Source organism: Lipotes vexillifer, unplaced genomic scaffold (genome assembly GCF_000442215.2).
Source record: "Lipotes vexillifer unplaced genomic scaffold, Lipotes_vexillifer_v1.1 scaffold40, whole genome shotgun sequence".
Classification (NCBI taxonomy): Eukaryota; Metazoa; Chordata; class Mammalia; order Artiodactyla; family Lipotidae; genus Lipotes; species Lipotes vexillifer.
In genome coordinates this window covers 3,336,748-3,354,787 of record NW_006771578.1, presented here as the reverse complement: position 1 = coordinate 3,354,787, position 18,040 = coordinate 3,336,748, and the positions used below count along the sequence as shown (strand labels likewise).

At 40.6% G+C, this 18,040-nt stretch overlaps 1 protein-coding gene across 3 annotated transcripts in view; it reads left to right on the top strand.

Moving 5' to 3' along the window:
• The window catches only part of RNF7 (ring finger protein 7), a 6,759-nt gene extending 555 nt beyond the window's left edge, over positions 1–6,204 (top strand). The window contains exons 2-3 of one of the 3 annotated variants that reach the window (XM_007446961.1): positions 3,590–3,637; positions 5,256–6,204. In XM_007446961.1, coding sequence (XP_007447023.1) covers positions 3,590–3,637; positions 5,256–5,374 — 167 coding nt within the window. In that variant the 3' untranslated portion in view covers positions 5,375–6,204. The remainder of the gene's footprint in view (positions 1–3,589; positions 3,638–5,255) is intronic. The other 2 variants (XM_007446963.1, XM_007446962.1) reach the window with 2 other exon arrangements.
• Positions 6,205–18,040: the final 11,836 nt, after the last annotated feature.

The following is an 18,040-nucleotide window of genomic DNA, read 5'->3' as shown; positions in this document are numbered from 1 at the left end:
ATCTTCAGCAGGCGCCCAGCGCTGGGGACTGGTATTCTGGGGAGAGAAATGGGTGGTAAGCAGTGCAGTTAAACAAGGTAAATTCAGGTAATGATGGGTGTGATCACGACAATAAAAGTAGGCGATTTGATGGGAGCTGGGAGGAACCACTTCCGTTTGTGTGGCCAGCTACGGCACCCTTTTCAAAAAGCAGATCGCCGAGAGGTCAGGGTCGAGGCCCTGAGCCAGCGGGTCACTAAAGTGGTTCTGGTCACACACAACAAAGTGATGCTCTGGAGTCATCTTCCACAAAAACGACCTCTAGTCGTGCTCTGAGGAGGCGCAGGGAAGAAAAATGTTCCTAGCCGTTGCCTTTCTGGATGGGCTACTGTTCTGCTGGCTTTTAAAGCTGGATGATTCGAGACTGGTCAGATAGCACTCGCTTGGCTTGAACGGGAAGAATGTAAGCCCTTTTATTCAGAAACATAAAACTTCATCTCCTTCCTGGTCCCTTCCTATCATAGGATGCCATTTCTTGGAGAAGACAGTGCCCTGAAGTCAAACCTTTATGGAAAACCCTCTTACAAATAACTGTTACTTCTTTCTATGATATTTTTAATAAAAATATTGAACCAAGCGAAACCTTTCAGAACAGCTTCATCTCGTTATGTTTTATGTGGTTTATGTTTTAAGATCTCCGACCACCTTGAAAAAGAGGTGCTCTTGAAACGCACGTTATGTTTTTAAATAGGGCATTTAAAGCTCCTGCATTTAAGAGCATCTTAAATGTTGTTGTTTTGGGGTTTGTGTGTGTGTGTGTGTGTGTGTGTGTGTGTGTGTGGTACGCGGGCCTCTCACTGCTGTGGCCTCTCCCGTTGCGGAGCACAGGCTCCAGACGCGCAGGCTCAGCAGCCATGGCTCACGGGCCCAGCCGCTCCGCGGCATGTGGGATCTACCCGGACCGGGGCACGAACCCGTGTTCCCTGCATCAGCAAGCGGACTGTCAACCACTGCGCCACCAGGGAAGCCCTTAAATGTTGTTTCTTGAAGGTAGTTGGAGAACACTGAGGTTTCTACAGTTTGAAAGCTTTGTGTCTTGCTCTGAAAAATGAGAGAATTGGAGAAAATAACTTAAAAATTGCTCTCCCTTCTTGAGGAATGAAAATTGAAACCTACCAGAATCAAGCGATTTCGCAATTTACTGTCTCTGTAGTATGCTCTTATGTTTTTTATTCATAAGGATTTGTTTTAAAGAGAATTTACAACCATGGGATTCAAACATTTTTTACTTTTAAAAGAACTTGATTTCAGATGTGATCCGCTTATGTTGTGTATCAAGTTTTAAAAGTACCTAGTTTATTGGCCTGCAGTACAGCTCCCTTGTCCTTCCCCTTTCTTAAAAACTCGAATCATAATTTCCAGTTTGAGTGACATTTTTAACTTATCCAGGCGATTTTTGTTCTTTTGTACGACAAACCGTTAAAAATTTTATCCCCTAAATTTCCTTTAGTTTAAAAAAAAGAATTTCCTAAAAGAGCATTTTATTTTTCTCCCCGAAGAAAAATTTTAAAATAGTAAACAGAAATGCAAAGTTTAAAATAATGGTTGCAATTTTGCAAGAAATAAACTTTCCTGGGATATTTAAAGTAAGTCAAAGTATGGGCTGTAAATGACTCAGGGTTCACATTAACTTTCTAATTATAGCAAGTATTCTGCTACTGTGGATTAATGTTACAGATTTACAACAGCTGTGCTTTGGGTTCAGGAAAGTATTCTAGACTAGACCTCTGTATTTTGTTTATGAGGTGTTAAAATCCACTTAGTGGTCAGGTGATAGCAGAAGGAAGTTTGTTTTTTAGCATCATTCTGAAAGGTGTTACTATACTCTTTAGAAATGTGCTGTTTTAGATATTAGGAACATCATCAAAAGAAAATGTTTTCCTTTATCTGCAGCGTTAGTCATTTTTATCCATTTAGGTCAGTTTTTGATAATGAATCTAAATCCAAGCTATAAGCATAATTCAGAGACTTCTAGATTATACAAAGAGCCCACTTAATCCCATGTCCTTTATATTTGGAATTCATCTCACACGCCTAAATGATCGGTTATGACTTCTGGATCTAAGATTTGCCTGCCAGCCCACTCTGATGTAGTTAACACTCTCTTCCTGGGTTTCCACTCTCCCCCCTTCATTCCGAAAGGAGCAGATGGCACAGCGAGCAAGCACTGGTGAGGAAGAGGCGACTAGGTTTGCTAGTGCTGTCAAGTTATGAAGAGCCAGAGTAACCTTCCACAGCTGTGTGTTAACGTGGACGTTTGAGCTAACTGTTTGGAGCCTTGTTTTCCTAATTTGTAAAAGAGACAGTTGGGACCATGAACTCTAATTCTGTGATTACACAGAACCAGAGCCATGTCTTCACCCTTATATCATGATCCTTATGATATTTAGTTGTTTGCTTATCTACCTCGCCATTTACTGGTGAGACCAGGGACTCAGACTTGGTCATTTTGGTGTCGGCAGTGCATTACTCTTTGCACAGAGTAGATACTCAGTAATTGTGGAATTGAAGAAGGCCTCAGGAGGCGGTGGTTGTTTTTAATCCACACTGAAGAGGCCAGGGTGGTGTGTTTTCTTAAGGGTGAGAGCATGCAGAGAGGAGCAAACAAATGCCTGAGCACAATCCAGTGTAAGAAGAGAAGCAGGCTTCAGCTCCACTGTGTTTCTATTTTTACAGAATTATTTTCCTCCAATTTATGTTAAAAACTATTTTTTTCTGTTGGTTTGAACTTCCTTTTACCCGACTTTGACTCCTTTCAGCCAGTGAATGAGTCCATGTCATTGGTTCCTAAAATATTCTATATTACCTCCTTCATCAAACAAATAGTAGTACAGATTCAATTTTGAAAACTTCTAGTATACCCTTCTGGTTCCCGTTCCTCATGTTTTCTCCCAGGTAATTTATTAAAATATTTTACTGTTGTCGGGTAAATGCTTTGGGCTCAGAGGGAGCATTTCCTTAAAAAGAAAACAAGAGAACCTAGTATTTAGGAGTTTTTTACATTTAATTTTTATAGAGATTATACAGTCACATAACTTAAAAACTTGAGAAAGTACACAGTGAAAACTCCTTCCCGTTCCATCCCCTCCCAGGTAAACTTTATTATTAGTTTCTTGGATATCATTCTAGAGTTTCTATCTGTGTGTAAGCAAATACAATATATATGCATGGCTTATTTAAAAGGATGTCTTGAAAATAAACTACTTATAAGGTTGATCTGTGTGAACATGCCCAGTGAGCTTATAACTCCTAATATAGTGGAGTATAGCATATTTTTCTCTGGTGGTTACATCCGAGTTCTTTTCATCAGAGCTTGTAAAAATAGAGGGTCAGTAACCCTTGTGAAATTGCTCGTGGTCATAAGTAAATTAGTAGAGTGCCTTGTACTTTATTCATCTTTAAGCAGTTATGTTCAGATGAGAAATTAATAGTATGAGTCTTTTAATCTACATCTCTAACCCTTTGGGCCATTATTTGACTTTGAACTGTATGGGTTTTAAAAATGGCATTCTGAGCATCAGAATGAGAATTGCTATTTGTTTACTTTTAGATGCCTGTCTTAGATGTCAAGCTGAAAACAAACAAGAGGATTGTGTTGGTATGTTGTAATTTTGTTCTCTTGCTTTTTCAACTGAAGGTTTTCTCTCAGTGGGGATGTTTGAATTTGCAATTAAGATTGACTTTATCAATACACAAAAATAAACTGTAAAGCAGTGATCCATTATTAATATAAAATGTATTGGTTCTCAAATGGTCTTAATGGAATTAATCTGTAAGTCCTTCAGTTGCTTTAATTGAAGAGAATTGGTTATATATTCTAGACATGGGCATGGTAAACATTTTAATAATCAAAAAAGAAATAATTCTTTTCTATTAAGAAGAGTATAAAATAAGGAATTTGCCAAAACATCCTTCAAGTTTTGAGTACGTTACAGGTTAGTTTTGGTCAGTCAGGATTTTCTTCTAACAAAGCATTTCAGTATTCAATATTCTTTTATGATCCGGTATTTAACTTTTCTACTAAGGTAAAAACAATTCTAAATCTCAAGATTTTTTTTGGATGTAGTTTATAGAAAGTTTGTTAAATTTTATTTACATCTGGGACTACAGAAGTTGTCTTAGGCCAAATATTTAAGCAACTCAAAGGTTTTTATATCCCAGTTCTTGAGGTCATCACTTCTAGATTGCTATATAAAAGTGTTTAAAGATTTTCCTGAAATGAAAGGTTACCTTGGTGTTTGTGTGGTTTACATACAGCTTCTTAATGATTTATGTAGTTTTGATAAAATCCTGTTTCTTCCTCCCAAAAGACTTAGAATGAGTCCCCTAGCTTCCTACCCCTACAACCAATTTTCACAAAAAGGTTTGTTTCCTGTTTTTTTTTTCCTATTTCTTTTATTGTTCTGTTACAGCTCAGTTGGTCAAGCAAGGGATAAATGAAGCCCGTGTTTGAGATTGTATCCCAGATTATGGGTGATTTCCCTTGGTTAAAATTTTTTCTTCGATTCTGTTTGTTTTAAAATTTTTCATTTGGGAATTGTGAGGTGTAGGCCAGCTTTATTTGATCATAGAGAGACCCTTTTCTTGAAAGAGACCTCTCTTTCAAAGCCAGCCACTTTGAAAATTCCATTCTGTTTGTCACGTGAGGAATTGCACTGCCTGTGGATGACTTAACACAGATCCTCACCACTTCCAGAAAACAACTCATTAGAGGTACAACTAATAATGTTTAGAAGCATGTCACCTGTTTATAATAGCCTGCTATGAGCTAAAAACATTTAAAATTCATTATATCTTGCTAAATAAAAATCAGGAGGACATTTTTCAGGAAAATAAAGACCCACAGGTCTCCAGGGTCAGTGCCTGACTGAGGTAGTCTGGGATCTAAAGAAGACTAAAGTCTTTTAATCTCCTAACTTGAGAAAGACATCATGTGGAGCTATGTAGGAACTGGGGGCCACCACAGCACCCACAGATTCTAAGCAGTGATGGAAAGTTCCCAAGCACAGTGGTGTATCTCATTTCTTAAGTGTAATTTACATATGTAAGGTTCCATTTCTTTATAGCTAGAAAAAATTATTTTGACCAGTTAACCATCTTTATTCAAGATTATGAACCCTAATTATTACATAATCTAAATTAAAATAAGCTAGAATTTTGAGCTCGGTAATTTAAATTGAAATATGTAATGTCAGATATTCTTTTTTTTCTTTCAGTCGTCTGGGGAGAATGTAATCATTCCTTCCATAACTGCTGCATGTCCCTGTGGGTGAAACAGAACAATCGCTGCCCTCTCTGCCAGCAGGACTGGGTGGTCCAAAGAATCGGCAAATGAGAGCAGTGGAAGGTGTTCTTTGTGCAGTTGTTCGGAGCCCTGGTGGATCTTCTTATCAGGTGCCCTACAAAGGCTAGTACTCTCCAGGGGGCTAATTCTTTGAATCGGAGGCGGTGGATCTGCGGTCTTTTGGGACTCATCAGAGGCATGGGTTAGCCTTTTTCAGTTTTATTTGCAGAAATTCTCTACAATTAAGAAGATAATTTATTAAAGATGGTCTTTCCTACCTCTGTGGTATGTGTCTCACACACTGCTTATAAGTGCTATAAAGGAGAGAACTAGAAATTGAACGACGTTTATAATTTACCTACTGATATCCAAGGAGCTATGGAAGCAATTCCGTTCAGAAGAGAACTTTTTGCATGCTTATGGTTGATCAGTTTAAAAAAGAAAAACAATGTTATAGTAACAAATAAAGTGCAGTTTAAAACCCAACTCTTATCCTTAATCTGTTCCTAATATTTATTTTTGGCAGGGAGGGGGATGATTCATGAAATCTTTATTTGATATTATGAGAATTTTAAGTTTGGACCAGTGAACAGGGTAAATAAAATTTAACCTTTGGTTGTATGAGATTTCAGTGGTGTTCTGCGTTATCATCCTCTGTCTCTGACTCATCAAGAAAACCTACGTCTGCGCTCACCTCACTGTTCAATTACTGAGTGGTAAAGGACAGAAGTATTTTCAAGATCTGGTCATATTGCGTTGTAATTTAACTGTGTTTTAGGTGGAATGTTAATGAGGGGAAAATGTTTACCGTTGTAGCATTGGATCAAAAAGTTTATTTTATCACATGATGTTTTAATAAACGGTTTATTCTGTTGACCTCATTTGAATTGTCATTATTGCAATTTTATGCACAACCTTCAACTTAATAAGCTAATTTGTCAAGTGAATGCTTTTGGTTAATTTGAAAAAATATTCATTTGCTCTTTCATTGGTGGTAATAAAATCTTAACTTTATTACCTAGAAACATAAGTGTAAGAAAATACTTAAATTTTATCAAACCAACTCACATTCAGTGGAAGTTATCAAGGAACAATTTGTGAACCACAATTTATGAACCCATGAATTTTTCCATAATAGAGGCTACTGCTATGCATTTAAAAAACCAAAATCTTAACCATTCACTTCTGCAGTTTCAGAGTTTGCCAATCTGAATCTCTTTGAATCTAAGGAATGCGAATACATAAAAATATTAAAAATATAATAATTAGGGCTTCCCTGGTGGCACAGTGGTTGAGAGTCCTACTGCTGACGCAGGGGACACGGGCTCATGCCCCGGTCCAGGAAGATCCCACATGCCGCGGAGCGGCTGGGCCCGTGAGCCATGGCCGCTGAGCCTGCGCGTCCGGAGCCTGTGCTCCGCAGCGGGAGAGGCCACAACAGTGAGAGGCCCGCGTACGCAAAACAAAAACAAACAAAAAAACTGTGAATCACAGACTTCCCTGGTGGTGCAGTGGTTAAGAATCCGCCTGCCAATGAAGGGGACACGGATTCGAGCCCTGGTCTGGGAAGACCCCACATGCCACGGAGCAACTAAGCCCGTGCGCCACAATTACTGAGCCCATGTGCCACAACTACTGAAGCCCACGCACATAGAGCCCATGCTTCTCAACAAGAGAAGCCACCACAATGAGAAGCCCGCATGCTACAACTAGAGAAAGCCCGCACACAGCAGCAAAGACCCAATGCAGCCAAAAATAAATGAATGAATGAATAAATAAATAAATAAAAGAGTAGGTGCATATGACAAGATCATTGGTTAAAAAAAAATAATGTATTAAAGTGTTTGGTACATTTTTCATGAATGCTCAAACAATACTGAAGCAGGTTATTACTAGATTTATCAATGTTTTGAAATTTGGTTCCCTTAGTAAATAACGGTGAAAAATGTTAAGCCCTTCTGTTCATGTAGAAGTATGATTATGTCTCAATACTTGGAGTTCCTTGAAAAACTTACATCCTTAATGAAGCCAGGTTCAGTAAACATAATGGTGCAAAATATAAAGAGTTAATTTCATGTTTGGTCTGGTATCTTCTTTTAAACACTAGTGAATCAGCTGGCAAATACATTTGGCAGCAAATAACAGAAAAATTGACCACACCGACTTACAAAGATAGAGGACAATTGTCTCACACAATAAGAAGCCTAGGGTAGGAAGTCCAGGGCTAGTACAATGGTTGGCAGTGCCATCAGGAACCAGACTCGCTCCTTTCTGCTCTTGACATCTTCATCTTCAAATCTCATTCTCGGGCTTCCCTGGTGGCGCAGTGGTTGAGAGTCCACCTGCCGATGTAGGGGACGCGGGTTCGTGCCCCAGTCCGGGAGGATCCCACATGCCGCGGAGCGGCTGGGCCTGTGAGCCATGGCCGCTGAGCCTGCGCGTCAGGCTTTGTTTTTTGTTTGTTTGTTTTAACAATTGCTACATGTGAAACCATGCCCCATAGGGTTCACAGAAGCTGGTGACTAACAGAAATTCTTGAGCTTGTCTTACAGAACAGCAAACAAGGGAACACCTTGTTAAAAAACCCTCTGCTTGTAACCGGCCTTTACTGGTTAAGCTCGCTTTAGTGTTTTTTCCTTAATTGCCTACCCACCAAGCTTCACACAGCCTAGGTAATCTATCACAAGAGTCATTAACCACCCCTATAGATAACACCTCTGACCTATGGGTTGCTAGTAACGGGGGCTTAAGTTGTTTTTTAGGAAATTGGAGTCAGCTCTTGTCCAGTTTGAGCCAGATAAGACTGGTTGAGATCACCGATCTCAAAACCGGGCCTGCACGGGTGTCCCATAAATGACCTTTTGATGTTAGAGGGCCAAAAACTCCACCCTCAGACCATGCTAAGCACCTCCATTTTTGATCATGCATCCCACGAAGAAGCATGTAACCCAGATACACCTGCACAGAACACTGACTACCTCACTGTTTCTCTACCTCAAGTCACCTTTCTCCATGCCTAAGACCACTCTGCTCATTCATCCCATAAATATCTCAAGTCCCTTGCCTTCAGGGAGGCAGATCTGAGACTTGTTCTCACAGACTCTTAGAATTGGAAAGGATCTTAGAGATCATTTTCTCTCTGAAATGACATATTTGTGTTTATGTTTTTGTTGTTGTTGTCGTCTTGTTTATAAATTTATTTATTTTTGGCTGTGTTGGGTCTTCGTTGCTGCACACAGGGTTTTCTCTAGTTGTGGCGAGCAGGGGCTGCTCTTCGTTGCAGTGTGCGGGCTTCTCATTGCGGTGGCTTCTCTTGTCGCAGAGCACAGGCTCTAGGCGCGTGGGCTTCAGTAGTTGTGGCTTGTGGGCTCAGTAGTTGTGGCTCGTGGGCTCTAGAGCGCAGGCTCAGTAGTTGTGGCGCACGGGCTTAGTTGCTCTGCAGCCTGTGGGATCTTCCCAGACCAGGGCTCGAACCCGTGTCCCCTGCATTGGCAGGTGGATTCTTAACCACTGCACCACCAGGGAAGCCTGTGTGTTTATGTTTTTAGATATGCTGACTTGTAAAGCAAAAAAATTTAATGAGACTTTAGTACATGTCCATTATGACACAAATTTGTATAGTCCTTTAATAAAATTGTATGTCTCAAAAATATAACTCTATAAAAAATCATGTTATACAGGCTGTAACACCACTTTTATATATTTTCCCTAACTAATTTTATGCAGAGATTATAGAGTAATTGGTCTTTGTATTTTGAAACTTTGAACTGAAATAGCGCATGGAATCTTTTACAAATAAAAATGGTTACTTCTACAGTCATCCTGAGAAATTTAAAGTGTTTGGAAAGATATAAATCTAATGCTCTTACCTAGCTATCTTATTTCTGCCTTCACTGCCTTCCTGCAAAACATTCAGCTTCTCTACTAAAAAATATGATCAGTCAACAGAATACTGCCTGATGAGGCCATATTATCAACAAAAGCTTAATTAAGGAGCTGGATATTGGGCAAAATAATTGAAAAGATACTTCGAAAAAGAAGATATACAAATAGGCAGTCAGCACATGAAAATACACCTAACATTCCTCATCAGAAATGCAAGTTAAAATTGCCATGAAATACCTCCACGCACCCTGTAGAACAGCTCAAGTTTAAAAGACTGATAACACCATGTCTTGGTGAAGATGTGAAGGCTCTGAAATTCTCCTACATGGCTGGTGGAAATCAAACATGGAACAGCCATTTTGGAAAACAGAAAGCAGTATCATAAAAAGTTAAGTATGCATCTATCCTATGACCCAGCAATTCTATTCCTAGGTATTTGCCCAAGAAAAATGAAAACATTTGTCCACAAAAAGACATAGATGAATTAAAGGAGCTTTTTTCATACTTATACTAGCACCAAACTGGAAACAACCCAAATGTCCATCAACAGAAGAATAATGTTCTATTCATAGAATGGAATGAATTGAATAGCAGAAAAAAAAAAAGGAAAAACTGACACATGCTACAATATGGATGAATGTCAAAACATTGTGTTGAGCAAAAGAATCCAGTCATAAAAGGGTAGTTAACTACATGATTCTGTTTCTACAAAGTTCAAGAACGGGCAAAACTAAACTGCAGTGTTAGAAATCAGAAGAATGGTAGCTTCTCAGCAGGGCTATTGACTGGAAAAGGCATAAGAAAATTTTCAGTGGGGATAGAAATGTTCTATAAGTTGACTTGGGTGATGGTTACGAGTTTATACATTTGTCAAAACTCTTCAAACTGTACATTTAAAATCTATACATTTTACTCTATGTAAAATAAAGCCACATGTAAAAAGAGAAATGGGGACTTCCCTGGTTGCACAGTGGTTAGGAATCCACCTGCCAATGCAGGGGACACGGGTTCGAGCCCTGGTCCGGGAAGATCCCACATGCCACGGAGCAACTAAGCCCGTACGCCACAACTACTGAGCCTGCACTCTAGAGCCCAAGAGCCACAACTACTGAGCCCACGTGCCACAACTACTGAAGCCTGTGCACCTAGAGCCCGTGCTCTGCAAAAAGAGAAGCCACAACAATGAGAAGCCTGAGCACCGCAACGAAGAGTAGCTCCCGCTCGCCACAACTAAAGAAAGCCCGTGCGCAGCAACGAAGACCAAAACACAGCCAATAAATAAATAAATAAATTTAGAAAAGAGAAAGGGATATTATTATTTAAGATCACAGCCAACACCCTTTTACATTTGCTACTAAGTGGAAAATGCATTAATTGTTGTTCCATTTGTCTTATTGTTCAGCTCTTCAAGAAAGCACTCAAATCAAAATAATTGTGTTTTCTCATCTTGTTCTGGTCCCCTGTGGAGGTAATCTGAGAAAGCTCCTTGGAGTTCATTAGAAGGGCTACATTTTCAAGAAGTTTAGCAAAATGCAGAAGAAATAAGTAAAGCAAGAAGTGATTTTTTAAAAGAGCAAACGTTTCATTCTTTCCAACTCTTTTCTAGAATGTTTCTCAGGGTTTTAAATGTACAAAATCTTAGAGCTGCCCCCTATTATAAGATGGAAATTTTAGGGTAGCCTGAAATTCTTCACTGAACTCTAAACTGAACAACACTAACTCTGAACTTTTCTAACAGGCTTAGATCTCCTTAGGGATAAAGATATGGATGTGCGTCTTTCCCAGACCTTATGGCTCAAATAGCCCTTGACAGCCCCGAGGCTGTAGTGTTGGGTTTCTGTTGGACAGATGGCCCGGAATTGAGGTTTTATGAGTGCATACAGATACCTAATAAAGCTTAGGAATGCTGAAGTCCCCCCAACTCCTCCACAGCCCTGCTGTTAGGTCCTTTAGGCAGATGCAAAGTCAAAGGAGTTTCCTCTTAAAGTCCTTATGAGGTCTCCACACCCTCAAACCCATCGTCTAACCATGTGAATACTCCAGGCCCACCCAGCTCAGGTCAGACCAACCCCCTGCCAGCTCCTCCTCCGTGGGCCAGGTGGGAGGGGCCCAAGGTCTCCACATGAGACCTTTCTCAACTCTGGCCACAGTGGTCCAGTGGGAGCTCCAGCTCCAGCACCCTGCATGCACCCCTCCCTGCCTGGAAAACTCAAGAGTCTGACCACCATCATCTGCTTTGAGACGGTCAATCTCACCCTGCTCTTCATCCCTAGTCAGCACAAGAAACCCAGGCTTTCCCAGGCACCTCGCATTCTCTGAAATCTAATCCGAAGTGGTTCTTTTTTTTTTTTTTGCGGTACGCGAGCCTCTCACTGTCGTGGCCTCTCCCGTTGCGGAGCACAGGCTCCGGACGCGCAGGCTCAGCGGCCATGGCTCACGGGCCCAGCCGCTCCGCGGCACGTGGGATCTTCGCGGACCAGGGGTCAAACCCGTGTCCCCTTCATCGGCAGGCGGACTCCCAGCCACTGCGCCACCAAAGCCCCCAAAGTAGTTCTTTAAATTCCCTTTTATTCCTCCGTCTCCCACTCCTCCCCAACTTCTGCAACTCTTCCTCTGTGCCCTCTGATATCCACACCAAAAACATCCTCCATCCTCACCCTTCTCCAAGAGTTCCTTTCACTTTCTTATTCTCGCTTAAACCTGCTTCTCCCCCGAGAACACTGCTCCTTCGGCAACCCTCCTGGTCCCTCATACCGCTGGACCTGGCAATGTGGGAGATGTCTTCATTTCTCTCTGTTGCTGCTTCCCTCCCTCAGACCACCCAGCTTGCACTCTCATGTCATTAGACTCCGCTGCTCACTAATGGCCTCACACTGCCACTCCCCTTTGTTGGATGAAGATGCTAGCTCCTGGCTCTCTGTCGGTCTCTCCATCACTGCTCTTGGGATAATTCTTGGTGATCTCGTCATCCACAGGAATGATGCTTCTAATACCCCCGGCTTCTCAAGCCGCTCCACTGCCCGCTCCAGTGGTCACACCAGAGCAAAACTCCTCAACAGAGAAGCTTACGCTGCCTGCTTCCAATTCATCTCCTTCCATTCCCTATTGAACTGACTCTAATAAGGGTTTCATCACATCACTCCACTGAAACTGCTCTTGCCAAGCTCCCTAGTGACCTTTAAATTGCAACATTTTTTGTTTCAGTATTTTATTAAAATAGCATATTTCATTGCTATTAATCAGAACTGTATTAACTTTGTCTCCCTGGCCGCCACCCCCCCCCCGGCCCCCCGCACAACACAGTAGTTGATTTCAAATATCCTTGATCATGCTAAGCAACAGAAATATTTCAAAGTCAAATTTGCTAGTAAAAACTAGACCTTGGAAAAATTCTGAATTAAAGCTCTTGAACAGAATTCATTTATCTGCCCAAAGAATCAGTGCTGGTGTGCCACCCATCTGACAACGCTACTAGGTTACTCGGTTGGTTGGTTGGTTGGTTTTCCTTTATATATAGCATAACTTCTCATTTTTAAGTACCCACTTTTATAAGTAAAATCAGTATCTTTCATCCCATTTAATATTCCTTTTCAGCTTCACAAAGAAACCAATAAATAAAACTGTCAACGACAGTCAGTTAGTTCTTCAATCCTTATCTCGCTTGGCCTACCAGCAGCATTTGTCACAGCTGATCACTCTCTTCCGGGACACCCTTTCAGCACGTGGTTCCTAGGTTAGCATCCTCTGCCGGCTTCCCTTCTTCCCCACTGCCCTCTCTCCCTCCCCCCAGCCTCTAGGGCTCAGTCCTCAGCCTTCCTCTCTGCTATCACCCCAGTGTGTTGCATCCAGTCCCACGGCTTTACATGCCATTTATATGCAGGGTGACAATGAATATCTCCAGCCCAGGCCTCTCCCCTGTGCTCCAGACCCATAGATCCAGCAGATTAAGATCTCCATTTGGATGCCCCATAGGCAGTTTAGATTGAACAGGTACAAGACTGAGTTCCTCATCTTCCCTGAAACCTGCCCCTCCAGAGGATTTTCATCTGAGTTTAGGGGAAATTCATCCTTCCAGTTACTCAGGCCCCAAACCCCAGAGTTCACCCTGTCCTCTGTCTTTCCGCCACACCCCACATTCAACTCAGGAACAAACCCTCTTACGGCCTCAACTGACCTCTCATCAGAGCTACTGCCATAGACTCCAAATCGATTTTGTTTTTACCCTTGCCCACTTCAGCCTATGATCCTGTTAAAACGTCCATCCACCATAGCATTCCTCTGCTGAAAACTTCCAGTGGCTTCCAGCTCTCCCACCTGAGCTCAGCCGTCTGCCAACCCGCCAGCTGAATTCAGCCACTGAGTGAGACCAGCAAAGAGCTGCCAGTCAAAGCACAGAATCCTGAGAAGTTATAAGTCATTATTTTACGCTATAAAGTTTTTGGGTGGTTTGTAACACCACCATTTAATATATTATATATTTTACTTATTTTGTTTATTGACATTCTCATCCACTAAAATGTAATGTCCATAAAGACAGGGAGTTCTGTCTATTTTGTTTACTGCTGCGTACCCAGTGCCTAGAACAATACTTGACATAATATGTCCTATCTATCTATCTGTTTACCTATCTTCTCCCTCTCTCTCTCTCTCTCTCTCTACCTGTAGGATGAATGAATACACAGATATATAGTTGATCTATTATACAATATTATATAGGTTACAGGTGTACAATACAGTGATTCACAAGTTTTAAAAGTTATATTCCATTTATAGTCATTATAAAATATTGGCTATATTTCCAGTGTTGTACAATATACCCTTTAAGCTAATTTTATACCTGATAGTTTGCACTTCCACTATAGTCTTTTATGTTCTACTAAAAATAACTTTGACTTTTACTCCCTTGTTTCACTCTTTATAACCACAAGAACTTTTTCTTGCTGTTTCCCACATTTCCCCCACTTACCAAATATATGTTTAGTGGACTTTATTTTGCTTTTTCTTTGTTAACATTATATTGTTTGGTCTTCTCTAATAATCTCTTAGTCTTCTTTAGTAAAATCTCTCACTCTCTGGAAAGTTGTTTATAGATGTTTAAAATCTCATTGTGTGAACACATACAGTTCATTTTCTTTTGTACACCTGCCATGATCCATTTCCAAATCGAACCTCCATCGGGAAGTATTTTCTATTTCCTTCAAATACACCAATTACTTAATTTTCTCTCTCAGCTATTATGGCTCTTTGTTTAAGAATAATATCCTCTGTTATGGGTGTGTAGTCATTATTAGAACAATCAGATTCTTGTTTCGACAGGACGATATTTATGTTATACCAGATTATGGATCCTAAGGTTCAATATTTATGAATTTAATTTATGATAAAAACAAGAGACCTCAAACAAAAGAAGATCAGGAATCCTGTTGATGAAAGGATTTTTTCCTTCAGATGCACAGTGACTGTTTCACTATCAATTGCAGTAGAGCTGAACTAAATGCTCGGTGTTATACCATGACACCATGTAAGCCTGAGAACTAGAGAACCTGCCATTTTGGCAGGAAACAAAGCACAAGAATCATTTCTGTGTGAAATCCTAGTTTCCTCCAGCTCAGAAGATCACTGGATCACACTGGATCACTTCACACAAATGGAAAATCACGTGGTAAATTTCGCCTTCCTCACTAGACGATAAGTTCCATGGGGGCAGGGACCACATCTGCCTTGGCTCTCCACTGTGGCCACAGCCCCAACACAATGCCAGGCACTGGCATGGGAGACCCCAATAAAGACATGCTGGAGGGAGGAAGAAGGCAGGTGGCAGGGACCTTATTCGTCATTGTACCCCTACAAACTGGCTGTGATTTCTGACACACAGTAGGTGCTTATTCAATGTTCTGAACAAATGAATGCAGGCACAAATGTTTTAGAATAGCAGTTGACTAGGAGCAAGCAGTAATACATACAGGCTGATAAACAATTTTAGGATAAGCTAAATTGGGCTGGGTAATAAAGAAACCCCCAAATCTCAACAATTAACACATAAAAGTTTATTTCTGGATATGAGATTGTATCAAGGAACTACTGGGAACTGTGTTGGGGGGACAATGGCATAACAGTTATGCTGATCATCGACATGTTTGCTCTCAGATATGTCCTCTGACTTTGCCCTTCTCTGATCCGCATCTCAGGGGTCTCACCTCCCAGCCTCCCTTGTTGTATCAACCTGCTAGGGCTGCTAACAAAATACCACAGAATGAGTGGCTTAAACAGCTGAAATTTTTTCTCTCACCGTTCAGGAGACCAGAAGTCCAAAATCAAGGTGTCAGCAGAGTTGGTTCTTTCTGAAGCCTCTGTTCTGTGCTTCTCTCCTAACTTCTGGTGGCTGTCAGCAATGTTCCTTGGCTTGTAGATGCATTACTCCAACCTCTGCCTCTGTCTTCACATGGCCTCTTCTCTATGTGTCTCCCCTGTGTCTCTGCATCCAAATCTCTTTCTCTCTCTCTTTTTTTTCTTTTTTTAAAAGAAAGATACCAGTCATCAGATTTAGGGCCAACCCTAATCTAGTATGACCTCATCTTGACTTGATTGCATTTGCAAGCTCCCTATTGCCTAATAAGGTCACATTCACAAGTATTGGGTTTCAGGACTTGAACATATCGTTCAGTCCACTATAGCTCCCCTCATGGTTCCATGGCCCATTGGGTGTTTGTGGCCCTAGGCTCTGAGAACATACCTCCTCCAGCCCTAGGGGTGGAAGCAGCTTTCTGTTAGAGCTAATCTCTGAGCTATTTCACCAAACCCTGTTTGTTTATATTACACAAAATACATAATATATATGTATGCGTATGTACCTACTATATAGATGTATATTATATATACCAAAGTATTTACAGATACGGTGACATGGGATTTTCTTTAAAATACTCCAGCAAAATAAAGGGCTGGGGAGAATCCTAATGTAAGCTGTGGACTTTGGAGGATTATGATGTGTCAATGTAGGTTCATGAATTGCAAGAAGAGTACCACTCTGGTGGGGGGATGTTGATAATGGGGGGAGACTACGCATGTGTGGGGACATGTGGGAACTCTCTGTACCTTCTTCTCAATTTTGCTATGAATCTAAAACTGCTCTAAAAAATTTAAGTATTTAAAACAAAACAAGGGGCTGTTAGATGAAAGTGAAAGAATATCGGGAAAATGCTAATAATGCTGACGATAAAGTTGAATGATGAGTATATGGGAGTTTCTTTTACTATTCTCACTACTTTTATGCACATTTGAGATTTTCCAAAACAAAAAGATCTCTAAAAATGGTGTGATAAAATAGTGATTTATCCCTTATAGAATTTTTATACTTAGTTCTATGAAAATACCTTGTGTATGACTCCTTTCTTACTTCACTAAGAAAACCTCAATTGTCTGTAGAACTCTGTTGAAGACAATTCAGCAGGCCTACCACTGGTCTTACTATTCAATATTTCAATCTAAAAGACAAGGTGCTTGAAAACTAAATTTCTGTGTGAAAATTTTGTGACTACATTGAAACAATAAAGTTTATCTAGCTCCACCTCTTCTCTGTTTAGTATCAGTGAATTTTAACAATCAAGGGATGTCCTTGATTTCTTCAAATTATTAAAATGTGAAGTGTGGTCAGCTGTGGTTGGAAGGATAAGACCCTTTTGCTTTTTCTTCCAGTAGAGGGCTGCTACTGAACAAAAAAAGCAAAAATCTTTACTATGGAAGGATTTAAATCAGGAGTTGAAGAACAGTCTGGGTTCTTTGGGTGTCCTAATGCCAGCATATTCATCTGCTTCAGAACTTCCACTGCTCAAAATACCTTCTGGTTCTCAGACCACATAATACCAAGCTCTATAATTTCATAATTCTTGAACCTCAAATATGTGCTATTGGACCATGCAGAGAACTGTGCATTGTAAAGCATGGTCATGTTCTTCCTAGAAACCTAGCTTTACATTTTCCTCATCCTAGGGTGTATTTTCAAAATTAAAAATCCTCAGAAAGAGAAGCAAACCAAGCATACCCTATTACTAACCATTAACCTAAACTTCTTAATGTTCTTTGTGCTTCAGATGTTGTATGACATCACAGCGTTTTAAAATTTAAGAACACACATGTCATAAATAATGCTTTAAACCACATGATACAAAATGTAATGGAAGACCCAGCTGGGTAAAGAGCATTTTTTTCCTTTTCTTTAGGTTACAAAATTAGACATAAAAGATACTAAAATATTTTCATTGTTTTTCTTCCTAGCATCAAAGTTGTTTTTTCTTTCAAACTGAAATATCTCCTCTTTTCACGTGACAGAGTTTAGTCTTCCTTTTTATGGCAGAATATAGTAAATCGCTTAGTTGCAATTGTTTGTTGTTCTAAGTCTTGCATGGCACTTAATGAATCCAAACTCCCTGGCTTCCTGCTCCACGGGTCCCCACAGCTTTCCAAGGTCATGTGAGACCCTGAGTTGGCATCTCTATGCTAGATGGGCATGGAACCCAGCTTCTTCCACATGGCTTAGGTACCTCCTGTCTCCAAAGTGCATATCAGAAAAGCATAATTCTGGATCAGGTTTTGATGATTGATAGTCATTATTTAAAAGTTAGGGACGTCCCTGGTGGCAAAGTGGTTAAGAATCCACCTGCCGGGGTAAAACAGGCATAAAGACACAGACCTACTGGAGAACAGACTTGAGGATATGGGGAGGGGGAAGGGTGAGCTGTGATAGGGCGAGAGAGAGAGATGGACATATATATACTAACAAACGTAAGGTAGATAGCCAGTGGGAAGCAGCCGCATGGCACAGGGACACCGGCT